This window comes from Monodon monoceros, unplaced genomic scaffold (genome assembly GCF_005190385.1).
Source record: "Monodon monoceros isolate NGI ecotype Baffin Bay Population unplaced genomic scaffold, NGI_Narwhal_1 Super_Scaffold_16, whole genome shotgun sequence".
NCBI lineage: Eukaryota > Metazoa > Chordata > Mammalia > Artiodactyla > Monodontidae > Monodon > Monodon monoceros.
In genome coordinates, this window is record NW_021703772.1 from 94,477,750 (window position 1) to 94,502,112 (window position 24,363).

General features: G+C 45.5%; 1 protein-coding gene and 1 non-coding gene across 2 annotated transcripts in view; one reads left to right on the forward strand and one right to left on the reverse strand.

Annotated features, from left to right (window-relative positions):
- The window catches only part of TMEM163 (transmembrane protein 163), a 249,288-nt gene that overhangs the window by 186,469 nt on the left and 38,456 nt on the right, over positions 1-24,363 (forward strand). The window contains exon 5 of the mRNA XM_029226055.1: positions 20,554-20,650. Within this exon, the coding sequence (XP_029081888.1) occupies positions 20,554-20,650 (97 nt within the window). The remainder of the gene's footprint in view (positions 1-20,553; positions 20,651-24,363) is intronic.
- On the reverse strand, positions 19,671-19,777 carry LOC114897359. Its single transcript, XR_003794084.1, has one exon. It is a non-coding gene; the product is annotated as a U6 spliceosomal RNA (small nuclear RNA).

Consider the following 24,363-nt stretch of genomic DNA (forward strand, 5'->3'; position numbering starts at 1 on the left):
TCCAGCTTTTCTGTTGTAAGCTGTCATGCCGTCTACTGCTTGTGCGTGGATCTGTACACACCTCTTTGTGTATTCCTTTAGGCCCTGTGTTTGAAATATGGGGTCCCCCCCCTTTTTTTTTTCTTTTTTAATGAGAGACAAACTGTGAATTTACAAACCCTGTAGTTCATCCTAGCCCAATCTGTATTCTGAATGAGGGTGAAAGCTGACTTGTTGGCAAGAGCATGCCTTACACAGGAGACCTGTCAGTCTCCAGGTACGGCGGGGTTGTGGTTTGCCCTGATCTGTAACCTTCGTGGTTCGAGGGGTGGCCACTGTGGTTGGAAACGCCGCCAGCCACAAATGCACGGGAGAATGAGGAACATATGCAGGGGATGATAACCTTACCTACTTTATATGCGCGTCAAGCCGGCAGGATTCCCCAGGCGTCCTTCACTGTGCTGCGGGCCCAGCTGCAGGTCTGAAAGAGGTTTCTTTCCCAAATATCATGAGTAACCAAAGCCGCAGCCAGGCTTGCAAACAGTCGACTACACAAAGCTGGGTTGGCCCTTCACATAATTAACCAGCGATTCTGCATTTCCAGAAATGTGATTGTTGGAGGTCCCAGTCAGGATCAAATACACGCTTCCTTACTATCGAATCTACATCTTGCAAATACCACATCCTATTAAAAGCAAAGAGCTTAGGGAGAAGGATGTGGCTGATGCAAGGGCTCGGGAGAAAGCAGTGACTTAAAGGGAAGTCTTCGGCGTGTGTGGCTGGACCCAGTCCCCACGATTTGATGATCCAGGAAGGCTAATCTTGCCGAGATGTTTGGAGAGGAGCTGCACAGCACTTGGGGCTTGCTGCGTGTGGTTTGGACATGAGGCTGGCCTCCATCCACTGCCTCTGCGTGCCCAGTCACCAGCCGGGAGGTGGTGGGCGCCTTCATGGGAAGGCGGATGGGCTTAGGATCGTAGCCCAAGTACATATTTCAATAGCCTTTCACAAGGGGGCTTTTTTGTTTGTTTGCTTTTAAAGGGCAAAGCAGAACCAATGTAGATGTTATCACTCCCTTCTCCACATCAGAGTCAGACGTGATAGAAGCTGATAAATGCCATCAGAGCTCAGGCCAGAAGGAATCAAAGCACAGTTGAGGAAATGTGAAAAAGTATGTCCATCAGTTTCTCTCTGGGGCCTAAGCTTTATAATGTCTGTTTGGCCCATTTCAAGAAACGGAGAGTGTGTGTGCATGCGCATGTGTGCTGGGAAATTGTACTCTGGGAGAAAATATATTTGCACGTTAGCTACTTTCCAGAAATAATTGCTTTGATTTATTCCTCCTTCAATCCCAGAGGGAAGCCCAGGATATTAGGTTTAGGTCCAAAAGAAGGCATGTTTTATTGAGTCAAAGAAACAGCCTTAAAGTAGTAATTCATGTTTTTTTCTTTTTATAGAATAAAAAGGATTTGGGTAGGTTTATTGAGGAAGACACTTTTTGTATTTCATGGGGACCCATTTTATATGGGGAAGTCAATCTTTTTTCTCCTGCCTCTTAGAGAGTAGAACCTGGAGAGGAATCCACATGGATGGAGGCGCTGTGTCTTGGGCATCTGAAGAAACAGGGGCATTTGTAGGATGAACTTGAAGGGGAAGAGTAGGTACTGCCCCTGCTTCTGCTCCCTACATATCTCAGAGTTTGAGACCCGTATTCCTTTTGCTTTGGTATTCAGATGGGGACATATGGGAGCTTCCTCACTTGCATGATTATAATTTTCTTGTGAAGGCCTGGACAGGCCACTAGATTGGAAGTGGCCTTGGAGCTCGTGATGCCATCTTTTTCCCCGGTGTTGAAATCTTCCCTATTGCATTTCCATTACAGCACTCAATGGGCTCCCTGAAGCCCCTGCTTGGATATTCGTAACTTACCATTTTAAGATTTTGGAAAACCAATTGTGAAAGAAAAAATAGTGTTTTTATGACTTCCAACTAGTATATATTTATTATTTTAAAGTTGAAAAAAATCTCAAAGTATAAAAATAAAAATCACCCCTCATCCCTCCACCCAGATAATATGGTTAACTTTCTTTCCATCTCTTTAATACCCATTCATAGGTTTGTGGGTATTTTTTTAAAAATTGAGTTAATGCTCTGTGTTTGTTGTACGTCCTCCTTTCTCCCCCACCTAACTTCCTAGAGTGAGCGTTTCTGTCATTAAAAATTTTGATATTTCGTTTTAAGTGTCAGTGTTGCGTCTTATGGATGCACCATCAGTAACCATTCCCATTTGATTAAATACTTGTTTTTCTTTTTCTATTATAATCCAGCAACAAAGAACCTTGTACATTCTTGCCTGTATTTGATTATTTTTTATGAAGAAAATTCCTTGAAATGGAATTTCTAGTCGGAGATGTGATTCACATGACTGCTTTGTCCTCTGAGAAAGTTATGACAATTTATATTCCAAGTGGCACTGGAGTTTTTCATTTTAAAAATGAACAATTTAGGACTTCCCTGGTGGCGCAGTGGTTAAGAATCCGCCTGCCAATGCAGGGGACACGGGTTCGAGCCCTGGTGCGGGAAGATCCCACATGCCGTGGAGCAACTAAGCCCGAGCGCCACAACTACTGAGCCTGAGCTCTAGAGCCCGCGAGCCACAACTTCTGAGCCTGCGTGCCACAACTACTGAAGCCCATGTGCCTAGAGCCCGTGCACTGCAACGAGAAGCCACTGCTCAATGCAACTAGGGAAAAGCCTGCGTGCAGCAATGAAGACCCAATGCAGCAACCCCCCCCCCCAAAATATGTGTGTGTGTGTATATATAAAGACAATTTAAGAGGCAAAATGGTGTCTATTACAACTTGTTTGCTTTACGAATGTTTTTTTAAGACAGGGTGCTAGGTACCTCATTCCAAATCGATTGTGTTTGGCTAATCAATATTTTCCTGAAGCTTTACCTAAACCAGAGTTTAGGGTAACTAAACTAACTAAAGCCATCTATGAAGGAAATGAAGTTAGGCCAGTGCAATTTAGGTGGACAAAATCTTGTTCATTTTGGAATGTTTCCAATAAATCTGTTGAATAAGTCAACTAAGGATTGGAAGTAGAGCTTTCATCAATCTTTATTTTCTAAGATCTATTTAAAAATGTTAAGACTTATTTTTCAGACCTTTAGAAATGTTTTCTGTCTGCCCTGATTCCTTTTCAAAGACCGCCAGCAAATTTTCCATAACGTTGAATGATGCTTCAGTGTTTGGGATGATGGGGTTTGGGACCTGGAGGCTGTTAGCATGACCGGGAGCTTTTCTTCAAGTCTCTCTGGTTGCATTTGTGTCTTCTTCATGAATTTCCTTTTCTGTGCCTTGTCTTCCTGGAAGGTCAGGATGCAAATGAAGAGGGAGTGGTGCTTGTTCTGTGTTTTCTTTGTCTCCTCTGGACCATTTTCTTGGATTCAAGCCTGCCTGAGCATTCTTCTCTGAATAGCACTTGAAAGGGTTTTGGTTTTGCCTTAAATATCAAAAAGATGTTTTCAAGGCTCAGCCCATTTGGGACCTATATCTAATATATATGTTTGCACTATTCATTTGGTTGTGTCTTTGACTAATTAATTGACTGAGTGTTTTCTCACGTTCCTCTTAAATCTCACCTCATCCGAGAGTTGCCCATGCTGTCACGATGATGGATTTATGGACATCTTTTCTTTCAATCTTGATGTTTTCCAAGCCAGTGATCCTGGTTTCAGCCAGGACCAGAACAACTCCCTCGATTAGGATGGATGACTCTGGTAGCCTTGCTCAGAACTTTGGAAAGGCAGGAATTGGAAAGCCCCTGAGATGTTGGTCTCATTGCCATATGCTTCTCTGGAAATTATAAAGCCCTTGTCCCTTGAAAACTTCCTGCCATACCTGTGGGTCTCTACTCCCATCCTCAGCCTATACTATAGCAGGATTTGGGACTCTGGGACTTTTTCTGAGCAAGCATCCTTTGATGAGTTTGTTTCATTTCCCTCTGGAACATTTTCTGTGACTTTTCTGAAGTTTTTTACAAGTCTTTCTAAAGTTTCTTTACAGACTTCCGAAAATTCTCTCCCCTCCCTCCTTGTCTGTCCATCTCTCTCCCTAGTGTGTGTGTGTATATGTCCATAGGTGCACATACACACACATGCACATGACACATATAGGTAGACACACATACGCGTATATACATGCATATGTAGAGATTTGTAGAGGAGCCAGGGGAAGTGAGAACGAGAGAATGAAAGTGAGACAATGTCTTAATGACTAAGGATATGAGATGTATTCCTGGTTTTAGCTCTTAGTCATGTCTGAAAATGGTCTATTATGATTGGAAAGGAGATGAGGAATATAGGAGATATACTTAAAACTGAGAGCACTCTAGACCCCCGGTTTTGTTTTGAGGTGAGGCATTTTTATAAGGACTTGATTCAGGGGACAAGGCTGAGATGGTAAGTGATGGGAGCCTCCGTCTGTACTTCTCTCTCCACTGGGGCACACTGGACCTGCTGTCATGTAGAGGTATTTTATGTACATTTTTATTACTGGGTTTTCCCAGTGAAAATCTGATTGGAGTTGGTAAAAGACAAGGCATGGAGGATGAGTGTTTACCATGTGCTTCTCAGAATAATTTCTAATGGCCCAGTTAGGACCAAAGCAGACATAGAACTTGAGAAACAATAATGTCTGGAAGTGATTTCCTACAGGACCTATGAGCGCACTGCGGTGGTGGGCTGTTTTCACTGCCGTTTCTAAAGCAAAGCAGTGTGGGCTCTGGGTTTAGAAGTAGGTAACCTAGATCTGGGGTCCCCAGCCGTAGCGGGCCACACAGCAGGAGGTGAGTGGCGAGCAAGCAAGCGAAGCTGCGTCTGCAGCTCCCCCTCGCTCGCGTTACCGCCTGAGCCATACCTCCCCCGTCCGTGGAAACACTGTCTTCCGCCAAACGGGTCTCTGGTGCCAAAAAGGTTGGGGACCGCTGACCTAGATGGAGAGGCTGCGTGAATTACACAAAGGCTCATGTCAGGCAGTCAGGTTGTCTAGCATAGTTGTGGCGTGGATTTTAATTCAGCTCCTCCCTGATAGACTTTTGGTGTCAATAGCTTTTCCTCAAAATAGGTTACAAATCGTAGGTAGTTTTATAAAATTCTGTTGTCATGCTAAATGTGTCCTGAAGCATCCCTTCCCTTTTCTTTCTTTAAATGGAAGAAAAACATGCCTTTCTTCCTATTGGCTTCAGAAAAAGAGTGTTCATTGCAAAGAGTGGAAGTCACCATGTTTTTTTGACCTACTGTAGGCAGAGCAGATCTTACTATGAAAGCTCTGTGCCCAGAATTGTGACTGGTACCCGAAGAGACCTGGCCCAAAGTATCTCTCCAGCATACTCTCTGTAAGAACCCCCTCGCCTAGCCGGATGGGTGAATTTGTTTTGCCGTTTAAATGCCTGTTCCTACCTGCTTGTTCTCGCAAGAAGCCTGCCGCGTCCTTACTCCACTTATCCTCTACTTGCTGCCCTGAAAGACTCACCCTCCTCTGGAAAGCTTTTCTGGACTCCATACACCCACCGGGTCTGGGAGGTTGATTAGGCGAAGAAGCCCCCTTGAAGTGTGACCAGGGGCCGGGGCAGGTTCTGCCACGGTTTGCACGTGGTCCCGCCTTGCTCTCAGGTATGTTGGGCCCATGCAGAAGGCAGATTTCAGTGGATCCTTCCGTAAATACAAAGTTGGAGGTCAAAGTTCATTTGCATGGCTCCAAACTGTCTATACATACACCTTTACCCCAGAAGTCAGTCGCAAAAACACACTGTCCATCCCATTGGGCACACCTGCATACAACACGTGCAGGGCCACAACGAAGGAAACCAGGGCCTCCCAAGGCTGCTCAGTGAGTGATTCTGTAATATGTGCAAGAACACAGCGATATAATTCCAAACGATCAGAAATTGCTGGGTGACCGTGGGCCTGTCGTTTACTGCAGCGCCGGTCCTGCTCAGGCACTCCAGTTGCCCCGAGGACTGGTGAGAGCTCACACTGCTGGGCCCGCCCAGACCCTCTGATCAGGAGAGGGAATGAAGCTGGGAATCTGCATTTCTGACAAGTTCCCAGGTGGTGCTTTTGCTGCTGGTCTGGGGACCACACTTTGAGTAGCCCTGATTTACCGTATTTGAAGACGGTGGTTCTCACACCTGGCTGCATATCAGAATCACCTCGGGAGCTTCTAAAGGTCTTGCTGCCCAGACCACTCCCCAGACCAGTTACACCTGGATGTCTGAGGGTGGGACCCATGCAGCGTGCAGCCCTGTGATTCCAGGGAGCAGCCACCTTTGAGAACCGTTGTTCGAAGGGCGTGCGGCTCAGGTGTTAATATCCTTACTAATGCTCTGGGCGGTTAAAATGCAGTTGCTGGTTCAGGAGGTCCGGAAAGGGACCCGAGAGTCTGAAGAGCTCCCAGGTCAGTGCTGCTGGTTCGCGAGCCACTCTTTGGGTGGCAAGGCTTCAAAGTGTTGGAGTAGAACAGGGGCATCTCAACCTCTGCTCTGTTGACATTTTGAGTCAGATTAATTCTGTGTTGTGGGGCAGTCCTGTGCACTGTAAGATGTTTAGCCGCATCCCTGGCCTCTACTCACTAGATGCTACGAACAGCCACCCACCCACCCAGGTAGGACAACCAAAAACGTCTCGAGACCATGCCAGCTGTCGCCCCGGCGTGGGGTGGGGTGTGGGTGAACTCTCTGGAGTGAGAGGACTTACTGAGCTGGACTTAAGGGCCCATCTCCCTTCTTCACATTTCTTTCTTTCATGGAAGTTTTCCTCCTCTGAACAGGAGAAAGACCATTTACCTGCATCTAGACGATTCTAAGTGCCTGGCAGAGGCCACAGATTCACAGCAAGATGAATGAAATACCAGCCCTTTCACAGAAGGCACAGGGAGATGGCAAAATGGTGATGAAGCAGTAGGTGCCGGAGAAGTTGGGGGACCTGGGGTGGGGCCCACAAATGCCTGAATAATCTTTTAAGTAACGGATTTTGAAAGATGTCAGTAATAGCTTTATATATATTTCTACGTGAGATTTTGCTTGTTCCCGATTCCGATCATCTCTGAGTTAAAAAAAATTTTTTTTGCATGTCACATCTCAGCTCCTTTCTGTTAAAGGAAGTTTTTGGCATGTGACCTTTTAACAAGCCCATGAATAATTCCCTTAATTGACTGGATGGTGATGTTTTTATTCCGTGGTGTCTGAGCAGCCCAGCCACAGCACACACACTCCCACCTCGACCTACACACCCAGTGACAAGCTATTAATTCAGCCAGGGGTGCAAATTACATATCTCTTTCATGCTTTTGAATTGCCAGCCTTTTTTACACCAAGCATGTTAATGGTTAATAAAATTACTGTGTACACATGCATCAGTCTTTATCTACAAGACCCTCATTTTCTAATTCGGTTGAACCACCTCTGGCATTAATGGTGCAGATTGAATGGATGTTGTGATTACCCAGGGCCTCATTATACAGGCTCCATTAGGGGCGGTGTCATTCTTTTCCATCTGTCAGGAAACCAATGGGCTGGTAATTAGGAAGGGAATGAGCATTGCAAGGGCTGCTCAGAGCCACGTGGTATTTTTCTTTCAACATGCCCGGGATTCCATCTTTCTTACCCCCTTGCTTAAAAAAAGCAGTGGCAGTTTAATTCAAAACCGTTGGGTAGACAGATTAGAGCAAAATGGGGTACTTGCAACCGTAGGTTGAATAATTATGGCGGGAATAATAAATGACTTTCCTCCTTACTGCTCCCATGATTGTTCATCCCATGTGGCTGGCAGTCTGTCCCTACAAGACTCTTTTTGTCATAGGCAAAATAAAGGCCGTGGTTGATAAAAGTCTCTGTTAGATCTGAGTCCCCCCAACTCAGGCATAGTGAATTATTTACAAACAGGCCCTCGTAATTTCTGGTTGTGGGGCTTTGGAGGGACAGATTATCTAATGCATGCATCCGCGAAGGCCTAGCCTGCGACACTGTTAGTGCCAGAATAGTTTAGGAGACTAATCCATTTAGGTGAAACGCATTTCCTTTTTTAAGGAGCTGGCTTTCTGTAGGAGGGGATACCAATTCAAACACTTTCCTTTTGTCTGATTCATTGAGCCAGCATTTTGTTTTGTTAAGTTCTGTTTTCTCTTCAGGGGAATCTCCGTGTCTTTATGTAGCAGAGCTGGTCTCTGCCCTCTGTGGGAAACAAGCCCCCAGCATTTGGCCTCTGTGACAGGCTTGGACAAAAGCTGTCGAAGTACAGTATCTGGTTCTGAGACTTCAGGGCGCTCAGGAATCATCAGTGGAGCTCATAAAGACCCCAGAGTCTGTGCCCATCCCACTCGAGAGATTTTCTACAGATGTGGGCTGGGCCATGGAGTGTTAGGTGTAATAAGAGCTTCAGATCATGCTTTGGAGAAATGAAGACCCAGAATGGGGTGAGAAGCAGCGGGGTGGGTGGCCATACCATGCGCTTCTAGTAATACTGACGGATGAGGTATTACCCAGTATTATTTCTTGGGTAATACCCCCCAAGGAAAAAAAAAATTTTTTTTAAACCCAAAGAAATAGAAAAAAGAAAAAAATTTAAAAACAATAAAAAGAGAGAAAAAAAAGAATGAAGGTTCAACTAGAGCTTTCACTGTTGTTGCCAATAATTGGGGCATTTGGATGGATTTCTCAGAACTCGTGTATGATTCCTTCTGAGAGGGGTCCACATCCTTAATTAATGAGTTGACAAATTAGTCATTTTTAGGACATTGAGTTGATTGTTTGGAGGAACATGTGGACATATCAAACACAGGTGGTCTTCTTAAAATGGTTTCTTCCTCCTTTTGGTAGTATGTACAGTTAGTGAAATTATAACAAGGTTTTCTTGATGCCCCTCACCCTTATTTTTTTTCCTTTTTTTTTTTTGGCCTTGCCGCGAGGCATGTGGGATCTTAGTTCCCCAACCAGGGATCGAACCCGTGCTCCCTGCAGTGGAAGCTCAGAGTCCTAACCACTGGACCGCCAGGGATGTCCTGCCCCTCACCCTTATACTGGCACAAGAGTTTGGTTTCCAGATGAATATTGAGGGTGGGACTGGTAATGTGAACTCTCTTGGCCTCTGCGGTCGGCCCTCGGCATCCACGGGTTCTGTGTCCACAGGTTCTGCATCCTCGGCTACAGAGGGCCGACTATACCACACCATTTTCTATAAAGGACTTGAGCATCCATGGGTTTTGGTATCTGCGGAGGTCCTGGAACCAATGCCCTGCAGGTAGCGAGGGACCATTGTCCCTTGTGCCCTGAAATGTGACCCTGAATGCTGTTTGTCTGGTGCGTAGCTGTCTACACCCGCCTCTCTCCCTGTACTTACCCCCTCCCTCTGCAGGCAGATTTGTGTTTTAAGATTGCGATTGCTACCTCCGCTCTCCTTCTCTGCCTTTTTCTTTCTTTCTTTCCTTTTCTTTCTTTTTTAAAATCAGATCTCTGCCTTTCTGATTGAGCTTTTTCAGATGACTCAACACTCAGGTCCTCCCCTCCATCCTGGACGGTGCCAGCCTTCAGAGAGGCTGTAAGGCTTGACGTAACCTTTACCCTCTGCCTTCAGCTACCATTTTCCTCCTTCATCTTCATCCCACTGGCTGCCTTGGTGTTCTTCCATCAAGTCAAGCAGACTTGTGCTTAGAGCCTTGCTCCTCCTGTGCCTGGAAGGTTCTTGCCCCATATATCTGCATGGCCCGCTCCCTAGAATGGTGGCTGGCACAAAGTAGCTTTGCAGGGAAAATGTGTCGAATGAATGGATTCCGATAGGCCTCTGGATGTACTCTCCTGGAAACATACTCAGAATTCTACCCAGCTAACTTCTTTTGGTTCTTTCAAAGTCAACTTAAATCTCAGCTTCTCTAGGAATATTCCTGTGATTTAAATGCCCCCTTTCTCTACTCTTTGAGGAAAAGGACTGTGTCTTATTTGTCATTTTATCTAGTGCATCACAGGTTTCTTGGCATCTGGTCAACCCTCACTAAATATTTCCCTCAATCTCAGATTGATGTAGTATTTATTTTAATAGGTGGTGCATGCACATTGTTTACAAAATACATAAAATACATGCTAGGGTATATAGGGAAAAGCAAGCTGGTATTCCCCACGTGTTTTCTGTAGAGGCTGTCATCACTCTTTTTGGGTATCTCCCTGCATATATTTTATGCATACACAGCAGTTAAACGTTTTTTAAACATTAAAAAAGTTTTTTTAAGAAAAAATTGAAATTGGTGCACAGATCATTGACACTAAATATAATTTTAAATATAAAATTGACTTAAATATACTTAAATGGTTCACTCTGAGTAACCAGTTTGCTTAAGTAGTAAGATTTCTTATTCTCCTGAGAAACAAGTATTACCCTGAAAGTCCTTTTTAAATCTCCCTAAAACCCATCAGTTCACTTTGTACTTCCCTAGGCTGAAAACAGTGTCTATCAGCAAATCTGCCTTGGATCTCACAAGAACTGGTAGGCACGAGCCCCCCTCTCCCCACTTCCACTTCTCCCACCCTATTCTAGCATCATCTCTTTCCAGGATCCTTGCTGTTACTGTCACCGAATTAAGCCCCGTGGACCCTGCTTGGGCCATAGCCCTACCAGGGCTGCAAGGAAGATTCTTTTTCTGTTCCGGTTTGTGCAGCCAAAAATGAAAGCAAAGCTGAGATTGAAGCAGTGCAGGCTTTATTCAATGGCTAGAGAATGGAGAAGTGGGAACTTAGTTCACAAATCAACGTGGTAAGAGGGATCTGATTTTAGAGTAGAGACAAAAGGAGGAGGAGTGAGGCTAATGATGGGGAGGCATATGCATTAGTCTATTGGGGAAGGGGCGGGGCTTTCTGAGGGAGTGGCGTGCCACCCTCTTTATCCTCTTTTGGTCCTAGACTTCCGGTCATGGCCGCAGATGGGCGTGTCGTTTAATATACTAATGCAGTAAAATCTGCATATAGTGAGAGGGTTGGAGGTCGGATTAGTTGCCGTCTTGGTTCCAGCCGGTTCCACTTTTTTTTTTTTTTTTTTTTTTTTGCGGTACGAGGGCCTCTCACTGTTGTGGCCTCCCCCGTTGCGGAGCACAGGCTCCGGAAGCGCAGGCTCAGCAGCCATGGCGCACGGGCCCAGCCGCTCCGCGGCATGTGGGATCTTCCCGGACCGGGGCACGAACCCGTGTCCCCTGCATCGACAGGTGGACTCTCAACCCCTGTGCCACCAGGGAAGCCCCAGCTGGTTCCACTTTGTTTTTCTCTTCCTTTAGCTTCCTTTTTTATCTCTTAAAGATGTGTTAACTCCTATTAAAGGTGGGAGCTGATGGGTTTTGAGCAAGGATCTGGTACCTGCTCTGGCAACATTACCTTCTCTCTGGCCACCCAGCTTCCACCAGTGTCCCTCTTTGGTCTGTTCTCAGCAGAGCAGCTGGAGTGATCCTGTTTACATGTGAGTCATTTCTCTGCTTAATCCATTGTTGGTTTCCTGTCCTTAGCATGACCGTTAAGGTCCTGCATGGTCACTGTGTTCCAGCCTTGTGGGCCCCATCGCTGTTCATGGGCCCTTTCCAGATCCCGAAACAGCAATACCATAGAAACAAATCTCTCTTCCTCAAGACTCTTAGGCAAGCAAAGCTTTTTTTTTTTTATTAAAAGAGCTTGTGCACAAGGGAGAAAACTCAGCTCCGTGAGTAGAAGGGACAAGTTGCTTTTATAACAAAACGGAGGGTTTGTCTCATGATCACTGATAATTTCCAGAAATTGTTCAACTTCTTTGATCAGCAGCAGATGTCTCCATGGTGGCTATCGGGAATAGGGAGCCCTTCTGTGAGGGGGAAGGAGTGCAGGAGAATTTTCTGCAAGAATGCACCAGAACAGATGCGGTGAAAATTTATAGCTGAGCTTCTTGTTTTGTGGCAACTAGGTACACTCTTTAGTATAACAGAGATAAACTTAATCTTTTATTCCTTCCAGTCTGGTTTTTGTTTCTGGGACTCTGGCCTCCAGGGCCTTTGTTCTTTAGCTTCCAAGACCTGTTTTGCCCAAGGCCATACCCTGGTCCTCTTCCAGAATGGGTGTGCCCGTGTCTTTGTGTCTCACCTCCTGCCTAGGCGCCTTTGCTCTCTGTTCCCTCTGTCTGGAGTGTTTGTCCTCAGGTAGCTGCACAGCACATCTCCCATCTGTTAGGTCTGTGGTTAAATGCCCCCTCGTTAGAAGTGTGACGACTGTATATAAAGTACACTCCTGTTGTTCTCCTTTGTGCTGCTTTATGTTTCTATGTGGACTGTGCTTATTTGTTCACATGCTTATTGTCGGTCTCTCCCGTGTAGCTCCAAGAGAACAGGTAGTTATTCGCATGCTTTTTCGCTGGCTGCTGAATCCTTGTACCGGGAAACAGTAGGCGTCACTCGGTATTTGTTGGTGGATCAAAGGAGCCTGGGGCTCGTGGGTCTCAGCATGCACCCCCCTTGCAGCGTACATTGAAAGTTGAGGGACTGGGTGGGGTCTGGCAATCATTAGAATGGCCGTGCCCTGTTCCTTTGTCTCCTTGCATCTCTCTACACCCCAGAAACAGCATCGTGAGACCGAGAGGGGCCCAGGAAAATGGCCCTGGGCTGCCAGGCTCAGGTGATGCCTCTTCAGCTAAGGTCTGTGTAGCTGGCTGTCTGGACATTGCTTCTCAAGCTTCGCAAGTCCTAGACTAAACTCACCACCCACCACTAAGCTCCCCACTCCAGTCTCATTCCTCCTGCTTTTGGATGTGCCACTACCTCTTTCCTGTAGGAGAGGAAAATCAGGGTTTTCCTGGCATCCTTCTCTCCTGTCCAGTCAGTTACCATGTTCCATCCACTCTGCCTCTGTAAGGTCTTTCCCGATTGATCCCTCTGTCTGACTGTCAGGGCCCCTTTGCCGGGGGTCGTCACTTGTTTTCTAGGCTACTAGCATTGTCTCCCTGCCGATTCCCTTGCCTCTAGTTTCTTTCCCTTCAATGCTGCCAAGCTCTAAGCCCAGTCAGAGGGTTTTTGTAAAGCCGAGATCACATCATGGGCCTCTCTTGCCTGAAACAGTTTAATAACTTCCTATCGCCACTGCAGGCTTTCTCAGCCTCAGACGTGTGTTCCACCTTGATGATTTTTGCCCTATCGTACGTACCACCTATGCTATTGCTTACTTAACATTTATTTAAATATAATCATATTTGACTTTTTTCCACTAGGCAATAATATCCTTGTAGGCATGGGGTGAAAATCAGTTTTTCTAATGTACATTAAAATAAATAACTATTAAATACAATATGCTGGTCCTTGTACCATCTAAGATCTGTTGTATATATCACGTTCTCAAACTCTTCCAAAAAACTGAAGAGGAGGGAACACTCCCAAAGACATTCTGTGAAGCCACCATCATCCTGATACCAAAACCAGACAAAGGTACCAGCAAAAAAAGAAAATTACAGGCCAATATCTTTGATGAATGTGGATGCAAAAATCCTCAACAAAATATTAGCAAACTGAATCCAACAATATAAAAAAGATCACACACCCCAACTAGGTGGGATTCATCCCAAGTTCACAAGGATGGTTCAACATATGCAAATCAATCAACGGGATACACCACACAAACAGAAGAAAAGATAAAAACCACAGGATCATCTCAGTAGATGCAGAGGAAACGTTGTGCATATCATGGGTGTTGTGCCCTCCATCTCGAGGGGACTTCCAGGACACAGAGGGCCCTTTGTGTGGTCCTTGCACTGCTGCTCCCCTAGCCAGAGGCTCCAGGAAGAGCATCTCCACTTTGAATTGCAATGGAAGCAGGACCACCCAGTGTTAACGCCTTCACATTTTTGCTTATGACGTTCCCTCTGCCTGGAGCGCCCTCCACAGCCTTCCAGCTTCTCTGCTTGATGACTCCTGTCCAGTCTTCTAGACCCAGATTAACTGTCACACCACAGAACCATCCCTCCTTCCCACTCGGTCCCCTGGTTCTGTTTCATCCCTTTGACCCTTTTCTTCTTTTTGTTCCTTGTCCATTATCTCTTCTCACATTCACAACTAGTGACTGTCCAGTAATGATTTTCAGGTTTCCCACCCCAGATTTGTGCTCTCGGGAGGCTGGGAATAGATTTTGTTTGCCTTAGCCTTGGCATGTAGACCTTGAAACGTGAATGAATGCAGCTAGCCTGGTGGAGCAGTAGATGTGCTGGGACTGGTTGACATTAGATGAGAACAAGAGTGAGACTTGGCATGTAAACCTGGGAGCTGGGGGTTTACTGGAGGGAGGGAAATGATGCATTGATTGAAGAAAGATACCAAAGGCATGATGCCCCTTTGCAAGGTTTCCTAGAGCAGTCCCTGCTGGCCCACTTTATAAACTTACCTGATCTAGATGAGCAGCTTCTGGGTCTCTCTCTCTTTGTCTCTCTCCCTATCTATCTATCTATCTATATAAATTTATATATTTTAAAAATTTAAATTAAAGTATTGGGTGAACTTCTATATTTTCAACCCAACCGTTAGAGCTCCACTGTCCAATGTGATAGTCACTAACCACATGTGGTCACTTAAATTTTAATTAAGTAAAGTTAAATAAATTAAAATTTTAATTAATTTTGAAAGTAGTTAAAATGAAAACTTCATTTCTTCAGTTGTATGAGGTACATTTGAAGTGGTCAGTAGCCACATATGGCTAATGGCTACCCTCTTGGACAGCACAAGATGGGACACCTCCATCATCACAGAAAATTGTACTGGACTGCACTGCTCTAGCACCTAATCCTTTAACAAATCCCCCATGTTGCTCTTGTCCCTAAAGTTGAAGCCAGGGAGAAAGTTCTATCTAAATGAGATTTCACTTGGATGGGATTAGTCATCTTGTGTATTGTTAGGTGTAAAAGCAAAGGGCCATTTGTTGAGTAAGGAGAGGTTCTTAGTGGTTACATGTTGAGGAGATGGACAGTCTATCCATGGACAGGGTTTGACCCCGTGCCTTGGAGAGCTCTGGCCTGAGTGACGGTCCCTGGTCCAAGCCATCTTCCCCCTCAACACAGCCTGTTCACAGAGCAGGTGGATGAGGTTGAAGCTAAAGAGAGAAGAGAGAGACTTCCCTGGTGGTCCAGTGGGTAAGCCTCCGCGGTCCCAGTGCAGGGGGTCCAGGTTCGATCCCTGGTCGGGGAACTAGATCCCGCATGCATGTCGCAACTAAAGACCCCACGTGCTGCAACAAAGATCCCGCATGCTGCGACTAAGACCCAGCACAAACTAAATAAATATTTTTTTAAAATCTAGAGAGAAGAGAGATGGGGATGTGGATAGAGAGAGGAGATGGAGTCTTAGAGCCTGGAGGGTCAAGTAGGTAAGATGAGTAAGAACGGGAAGGGGAGGGGAGGGAAGTCCTGCGTTGGGAGAGGAGGCGGCTGGTGGTAATTAGTCAAGGAGCAGGGAGTCTTGTATAAAACGGTGGCTGTTTGGCATGGCTGTTACAGAGAAGGAGAAATGGCTCATGGCATGCTTGGCACCCTGTCTCCTTGCCTTTATCCCGCCTCCTAGCTGGTTTTGTTCGTGGCTTTATTTAAAATGGCAGACTACGTGGAGCGAAAGAGGACTAGCTAGAACGAAACAGCATGAGAAATCGTGCACCCCTAAGTACTATGTATACTCGCCACTTGACTGTCTTTCATTTTTCATTATTTCACATTTGACTGGATGACAACCCAGATTACATGTGCTTTGGAGACTAGGGTGACAGATAATAAATGAAACATTACACTTTAAGCTGTAGATTGAATTGGTTAAGTGCCAGAGCTATTGTGTTTTAGGTCTTTTGTAAATTAGGGGATGCTTAGAAGAAGCTTCTTTTTGGAAAATAATTTAGAATGGGGATGATAAGACCCAGGCTTTATTCATGTGAACCGCAGGCCTTTAAACCTGCAGTTGACCAGGGACCGAACTTCCAACCTTCTCTCCTTTGGATGTGAGAGTGTCTGCCGACAGGTTTTGCCCTTGCAACTTCAGAGGCAAAAATTAATGCTGACTGCAAGGTGATTCATATTTTCACGATGCTGAGCACTGGGAGAACTTGGCAGTCTTTCAGAGAAGAAAAAAAATGTGCTAGTGGTGTTAACCATTTCTTTGGATTCTACTAGTCTTCTTTTAAATATTAAATGTGTCTTTGGCAAGACTAATACTACCATGGTTCTCAAACTTCAGTGAGCATCAGAAGGACTTATTAAAACAGATTGCTGGGTCTCATCTGCAGAGCTTCTGATTCAGTGTGTCTGGGGTGGCCTCTGACATTTCCCTTTCTAACAAGTTCCCAGGTGATGTGGACATTGCTAGTCCATGTACCACACTTTGACAACCACTGGTCCTGTGGGAATTTAAATGCAGCTTCAGTCTGGGTTGGTTGGGAGATTGTGTTGAAAGGGGGCTGTAGTTCATTTGCCTCTTTCTTTTTTTTTTAATTAAATTTTATTTTTTTTCAATTTTGTTTGAGTATAATGTAGTTGATTTACAATGTTGTGTTAGTTTCAGGTGTACAGCAAAGTAAATGAGTTATACATATACATACATCCACTCTTTTTTTAGATTTCTTTCCCATATAGGCCATTACAGAGTATTGAGTAGAGTTCCCTGTGCTATACAGTAGGTCCCTATTAGTTATCTATTATCTTTTTTTCTTTCTTTCTTTTTTTTTTTTTTTTTGGCTGTGTTGGGTGTTTGTTGCTACACTCAAGCTTTCTCTAGTTGTGGCGAGCCGGGGCTACTCTTCGTTGAGGTGCACGGGCTTCTCATTGCAGTGGCTTCTCTTGTTGGGGAGCACGAGCTCTGGGCACGTGGGCTTCCATAGTTGCAGCACGTGGGCTCAGTAGTTGTGGCTCGCGGGCTCTAGAGCGCAGGCTCAGTAGTTGTGGCGCACAGGCTTAGTTGCTCCGAGGCATGTGGGATCTTCCCGGACCAGGGCCCGAACCCGTGTCCCCTGCATTGGCAGGTGGATTCTTAACCACTACGCCGCCAGGGAAGCCTTAGTTTTCTATTTTATATATAGTAGTGTGTATATGTCATTCCCAATCTCCCAATTTATCCCTCCTCCCAAAGTTTTTTTTTTTTTAACTGAAGTATAGTTGATTTACAATACTGTGTTAGTTTCAGGTGTACAGCATAGTGAATTGGTTTGGGTTGTTTTTTTTGGTAGATTATATCCCATTAAAGGTTATTACAAGATATTGGGCATAATTCCCTGTGCTATACAGTAAATCCTTGCTGTTTATCTATTTTACATATAGTCGTTTGTATCTAGGAAAGGGAAAATCACAGTAGGAAAGGCAAATATATGGTAAGGATTGGAGATCTCTTAAATAAGCCAGGGTGTGGATTAAAAAAACAATCCAAGAAACAGGTTGTAAAAGCCCTCACTTGCCTCTTTCTGAATCAGTGTCTTCCTGCTGTGGGATTTGGCCTGGAGGGAGGAGGAGTCTGCCTTCACTTTGGTGACCTGGCTCTGCGGGCACACTGCCCTCTATATGTGCCAGACTAGCCTCTCCAGGTGAAGGCCAAGGTGCGCTGATGGAACAATTCCCCTCCCCCGCCCTACCCCCGCCCCCCGTCCATCTCCCCCCAAACCAGGAAAGAACCCACACTTGCCGATTCAGAAGCCGCCATATTTGCAGTATTTGCTCCTGACCCAAATCTCCCCTGCATCCTGGAGACGACTGCAGCCCCAGGGCAGTGGTGGGGTGGGGATGTCATGTGAATGGCCACAGCCTTAGGGTGGCTGACCACAGGGAGGGCGTCAGGAGACCTGGCTTTTCTTTCTGGGTGGACTTCAAACTCCTGCGGTGACTTTGGACAAGCCTCCCAAGTCCTCGACTTTCCCATTTCGACTCCTTGTGTTTACGAAACACAACTCTCGCCACCCCCCAGCTCCCAATCCATAAAATAACAGAAGAAGAAAAACCCAGGTCTGGTGAGTGGCCACCGGGGCATTTATGAGCTGATGTGCAGAACTTCTGAGCACCTGAGGAGAAATCTGCTGTGTAAACACAATATAGTATTAATAACATGTTAAAAAATAGCATCACACCCTCTGCTCATAATAGCTGCTTTTCAGCCCTGGGGGAGCTCTGACACACCGGCTTCCAGCAGTGTTGATGGGAGGGTGACTGTGGGCTTTTGAATTTGCAACACATTTAAAAGAAGATGAAGGGCTTCCCTGGTGGCACAGTGGTTGAGAGTCCGCCTGCCGATGCAGGGGACACGGGTTCGTGCCCCGGTCCGGGAGGATCCCAGCCCGTGAGCCATGGCCGCTGAGCCTGCGCATCCGGAGCCTGTGCTCCGCAACGGGAGAGGCCATAACAGTGAGAGGCCCGTGTACTGTAAAAAAAAAAAAAAAAAAGGGGCCCTCCAGTAAGCCACCTCATCCCGCATGACTGTCCTCTCAGCTGTGGCCCCTCTGCCCCGAGCACCCTCCCAGGACTGTGGTGACCAGGTCCGGCACATTGCCTACGTTAGCCTTCTTCACTCCTGCTGCTGTGTCCCTGTGTGCTTTTGGCCTGCGTTATCTTTTTCCCCCTTCAGTGCGTGTTCTTCCTCTGGCTCCTCATGGGGGTGTATGGCACCCAGGGCAGATTATCCTTTTGGTTTACAGGGCCAGGATTTCCTTTTGCTCAAGCCTGTACCAAGAGCCCCAGCTTGTTTGTTACTTTTCCCACATCTCTATGTTCTTTTGTGTTTCACCCCAGCCCTCAACGATCGTCTGTGTTTTTGAAAGAATAAAACCTACAACTAACGTGTTAATTAGAAGCCTACTGGGTGGACTCCAAGCAGTCTGTTTACATACTTATTTCTGACTTTTAGGTTTGGGGGAACATGTCTGTCTATAGGTTGGGTAGGATTCTAAGTAGATGCCACTTTGGGCAATTCTGTTAGTGCAGAGAAGGGAATCCAAGGTGGGTAATGAAAAATGATTTTATCTGATAGCTGGGGAAGAGGGCTGAGAAGGCTGCCAAATGATGGTGACCTCATGTTGGGACAGCTAGGGTTGACTGCAGTCATTCTTGTATTTCTCTTTCCTCTCTTTTCATTTTCGTTTGGTGTTTTGACCCTTGTATTACTATCATCATTTCCTCAGGTTTACTTTCATTTTCTGTCTGTCTTTCTCCTGGGAGTTGTCGTGTCTGGGTTGCCAGAGACAGCTGATGCATCCCGAGCCTGTAGACATCCTCCCAGCTCCCACCCGCAGCCCTTGTCTGAGTGTCCTCGGCCTTTTCCCTTGGCCTCATCCCTAACTCACTCCTTCCTCCCCCTGTGCTGGGTGTCTTGGCTGACCTCATCCTTCCTTCTCTCCTCTCATTTCTTTTAAAAGAATCGCTCCATCCTGCCATGAATACTCTTCTTTTGTCATTACCAAATTATTCCTTCTTTTTATCTTTGGGAAAATCCAAAGGTGTCTATCCTGTCATATCATCAAGAGACATCCAGGGTGGGCTTTTCAGTTACTTTATTTAAGCCAGCATTAATGGGTAACTTTTTTTTTTTTTAACATCTTTATTGGAGTATAATTGCTTTACAGTGGTGTGTTAGTTTCTGCTTTATAACAAAGTGAATCAGTTATACATAAAAATATGTTCCCATACCTCTTCCCTCAAAAATATGGAACGGTTCACGAATTTGTGTGTCATCCTTGCGCAGGGGCCATGCTAATCTTCTCTGTGTCATTCCAATTTTAGTATATGTGCTGCCGAAGCGAGCACAGTGGGTAACTTTTTTGTGCTCTGTGCGATTATCTCATTTCATCTTCAGGTAGGAAATAGTATTCCCATTTGACAGGTGAAGAAAATGAGGCTAAAAGAAGTTTGGTAGCGTGACCGAGATCAACCAACAGGTTAAATGGTAGCGCTTGGGATGTCTCGTGCCAGAGCCTCCACTCTCTTTTTTTAAATTTTATTTTACTGAAGTATAGTTGATTTTCAATGTTGTTAATACCTGTCATGCAGCAAAGTAATTCAGTTATATAATTTTTCTTATTTCCATTATGGATTATCTCAGGATATTGAATATGGTTCCGTGTGCTATACAGTAGGACCTTGTTGTTTATCCATTCTGTGTTATAATAGTTTGCATCTGCTAATCCCACACTCCTAATCCATCCCTCCCCCACCCCCTCCAAAGCCTCCACTCTTTGCTATTAAACTCTGCACCTTCCTGCTGGAGAAGTGAAAGGTTGTGTTGCCAGGCAAGGGGGAAGGATTTTATGTCCTTGAAGACCCTCCCACACCAGCATTCATGGGTTGCTGTGAGGTCATGGTGAGCCCCTTTCCCACGGGATTGATTTGGTGATACATCTCTGAATTGTATTCTTCTGGAGATGATTCTGTATCAGTTCTGAGACTAGGGGTGGTCATGGTGGGAGTGTGGCAAATTACGGTGGATCCCAGTGCCTCAGGCTGTGTCACTGTCACTGTCATTGTGTAAATCGGCAGGGTGGAATTCTCCCAGTAAAGAGTCCCAATGTTCTCTTTCTTTGCAGAGCCTGTGTCATCTTGGGGGTGATATTCCTTCTGTCATCCGTATGCATAGTGGTCAAAGCCATCCATGACCTCTCGACTAAGCTGCTTCCAGAAGTGGTAAGGTTCTTCTTTTGTCTTAAGAGTCTTTCCTGATGGTACCAGCCTCCTGTGTTACCTCTCACCCCAGATGTACTGGGGGAAGTTGGGCAGGTGGAGAGAAAACATACAATATTTAGGAGTCCGGAAGAACTCACTGTAGAATGTGAATGACTTGGTGGAGACAAGCAGTGGGCAAGATAAAAAGGTAGTTGAGCTGGTACTGGGTTCTGTGTCCCTCTTCTTAGATCTTTTGACTACTTTTAAAGTCTTTTATGTTAAGAGAAATGGAGTGATTTTTATATAGCAGAGCGGTCCGATCCGTGTTGTTCGCATCTGTTTTTCTGTGTCCATTCAATCACTATTATAATGAGAATTATTTTTTTCCTTTGTACCTCAATTCAGTATATAAATCTGTTCACATTAGGCTTTCTGAAACAACTGACATTCAGATGCGAAAACTGGAGGACACAATTTCATATTAAAGTGTGTCTTTGACTGCCTTGTTTTCTGGGTGAGAGGCACCCAGATTCTTTTTTTTTTTTTTTTTTTGGCACTCTGATTCTTTATTTTCCCCGCCCCTTATGAATGCTGTGCTAAGGAATATTTTTGCCCTCTCCTATCAGGCTGTCTTCATGTTAGAAGGCAGCTGATATATGTACCAGGAGAGTAAGATGCTGCCATTACAATGCTTCACTGTACAGACATACCTGAGAGATATCGCGGGTTCGGGGCCAGATCACCACAGTACAGCAAATAATGCAGTAAAGCAAACCACACAAAATTTTTGGTTTCCCGGTGCCCGTAGAAGTTATGTTTACTATGCTGTAGTCTATGAAGTACTCAATAGCATTATGTCTAAAAAAAAAAAAAGTACATACCTTGATTAAAAACTACTTTATTGCAAAAAACATGAACTATCATCGGAGCCTTCAGCAAGTCTTAGCTCTTTGCAGTAGTAACGAAGATCACTCACTATAGATCACCATAGCAAGTTTAACAATCATGAAAAAGTTTGAAATATTGCGAGAATTAACAAAGTGTGACACAGGGACAGGAAGTGAGGAAATGCTGTTGGAAAAATGGTGCCGATAGACTTGTTCAACACAGGGCTGCCACAAACTTTCAATTTGTAAAAAAACAAAAAAGCAGTGAAATGAAGTGTGCCTGTATGTAAGTTGCATAGTGATTTAATACAAAATTATGGGCTGTTCTTTTAGGATGTGATTTGATTTGAGCTTGGCTATGTGCACCATCTTATAAAAGGCCTAAATTATGAGACCTTTAATTTCACTTTTAGAAAAATACATGTTCATCTTTTGGGGGTAACGTATTGCATTTGTGTGTGTGTATAGGGAAGATGAAAATGAAGCGGGGCGTTACGCTGCATTTAGTAGAGCTGTTAAGGTGGCTGCTCTAAGTTGTACTGTGTGCTCACCCCCGCCAACTTGAAACAGACATTAGAGCCATTCCTTTAGTAACTCCCGAGGACGTTAAACCATTATTTATCATCGCAGCTGGCAAGGAGCATGTTCTCTAATATCTCCATGACATGGAGGAAAGATGGAGAGCAGGGTAGGAGTGTACCCACCTATGGATCTGGTCTTTTTCAGCAGAGCTCGCTCAAACAAATAATCCCATGGCTTATACTCCGTGTGCTTCCTCTCACATTGTGCTTGTCTCACCTTGATCTTCCTGGTTGCCTGGGATCCTGGACTTTTCCATCCTTTTCCTCCATCAGATTGGCTATCCTGTGTTCCATTCCATCAGAATCTGAAGCTTAGGTAGAACGTAGACATAAAAGTATTAAGCGTGATGGATTAAGATGTCAGTCAGATAACATCTTTGCATTTTATAAGGGATGGAAATCTGACTCCACTCTAAGAAATGTTTATTGGTGGGAATTTTCAGCCCTGGGCTAGTTGATGCATTCATTTATTTAGACATTAAAAATTAATGTGTAGCACGGCTCACTTAATATGGAATAGATAGCTGTGCTCATGGACCCTTGTTCGTGGCCCCCCTTGTTCTTGTCTTGAAAGCTGAACCATTTTTAACCGGGAACAGTATTACATCTTACAATGCATATAGTCTTAAAGAGAAGAAGCTCACCAAGTTAAATTCCACATCAAGGTATGATGTCTGATGCCCGCATTGGCTGGGATGGGAGAGGGTGAAGAGCTCCATGATTGTACCAAGACTGGCCCTGTTCTGGGAGTGCTCACACCCACTGCATCTTTTATTAGTCCTGGTGTGGGATTTAAAAATCACACCTGTTTATGGTCATCTCATCAGAACTCTAAGGAAAGATGTAAGGTGGTTTGTCGTTTTGTTTTGTTTTGTTTGTTAAGCCTTCAGAGTTACTGAAAGGTAACAAAGGCATGTGATCTCCTGTTTCCAGCGGGGAGGGCTTCTGATCAGCTGAGTGGCACGCGGGGACCACGTAGATGCTGCCAGGTGTTATCTGACAGCATTTCAATCCCGAGTCTTTGGGTTCCTACTCTCTGCTCTAGAAGTTTGGGGAGCCCAACCCCCTGGCCTGCAGTCATTCAAGATGAGCGTCCATCCACAGTGTCTCCCGTGAATTCGCAGCCACAAACTCAGATGCTCACAGACGCCAGTCCCGAAAACAGGAGAAACTGCCTGGGTCTGTGGCATCCAGACAGCGTGTGCGCAGAGGAAGGGTCGGCCCCTTAGCGGAATTGCCATGGAAACCTATGTTTAATGGGAAATAAGTGGGCAACTAATTAAATTTTGGGAACCCTGGTTGGGAGTCAGTTTCCCGCAGGCCAAATACAGCCTTTGCCTCTTTGCTGCTGCTGGCCTGTGGCGGTAGAAACCAGGGAGACTGGTGTTTATGGCCTTGATGTTCTGGATTTCAGGTCTAAGTTACAGATTCACTCTTGCCCTCGTCTGCAGAATTGCCTTTTGATGTATGATTTCCATCAAGTTGTTACTGTGGGTTTGTCTGAAGCAGTGTTTTCCCTGCCCCAGGTCCATCCTGCTCCCATCCCTCGCCCCGGCGGCTTTCTTTTTCTTTTTTTTTTTTAAAGGTTTTATTATATTTTATTTTTGGCTGCATCGGGTCTTTTCTACTGTGCACGCGCTTTCTCTAGTTGTGGCGAGTGAGGGCTACTCTTTGTTGCGGTGCGCGGACTTCTCATTGCGGTGGCTTCTCTTGTTGCGGAGCACGGGCTGTAGGCGCACGGGCTTCAGTAGTTGTGGCATGTGGGCTCAGTAGTTGTGGCTCACAGGCTCTAGAGTGCAGGCTCAGTAGTTGTGGCGCACGGGCTTAGTTGCTCGGCGGCATGTGGGATCTTTCCGGACCAGGGCTCGAACCCGTGTCCCCTGCATTGGCAGGCGGATTCTTAACCACCGTGCCACCAGGGAAGTGTCCTCGGCAGCTTTCTTTTTAATGTCACCTGCACAATTCTCAGAGTGTGAGTAATTGTAAGAATGGGTGAGTTTTGAATAAGAAAGCTATGCCCTTAGGAATTTCCCACCTGTGGAGTCAGCTGGCTCTGAGCCGTGATGTCGCCTGCCCCTCAGTGGCCTCATGCTGGAGGAGTCTGGCCAGCTATGCTCTCAGGGGACCCCCAGACGAGAGTCTGCAGTGTCTGCTGTGAGTGCTTCATGAACAAATGGCTTAAATCTGCACCCTCGCGACCTGCGCGGGGTCACGTAGGATCATCGATGAAACAGATTCCAAAAGAACCTTCTCAGAAACTCTGCAT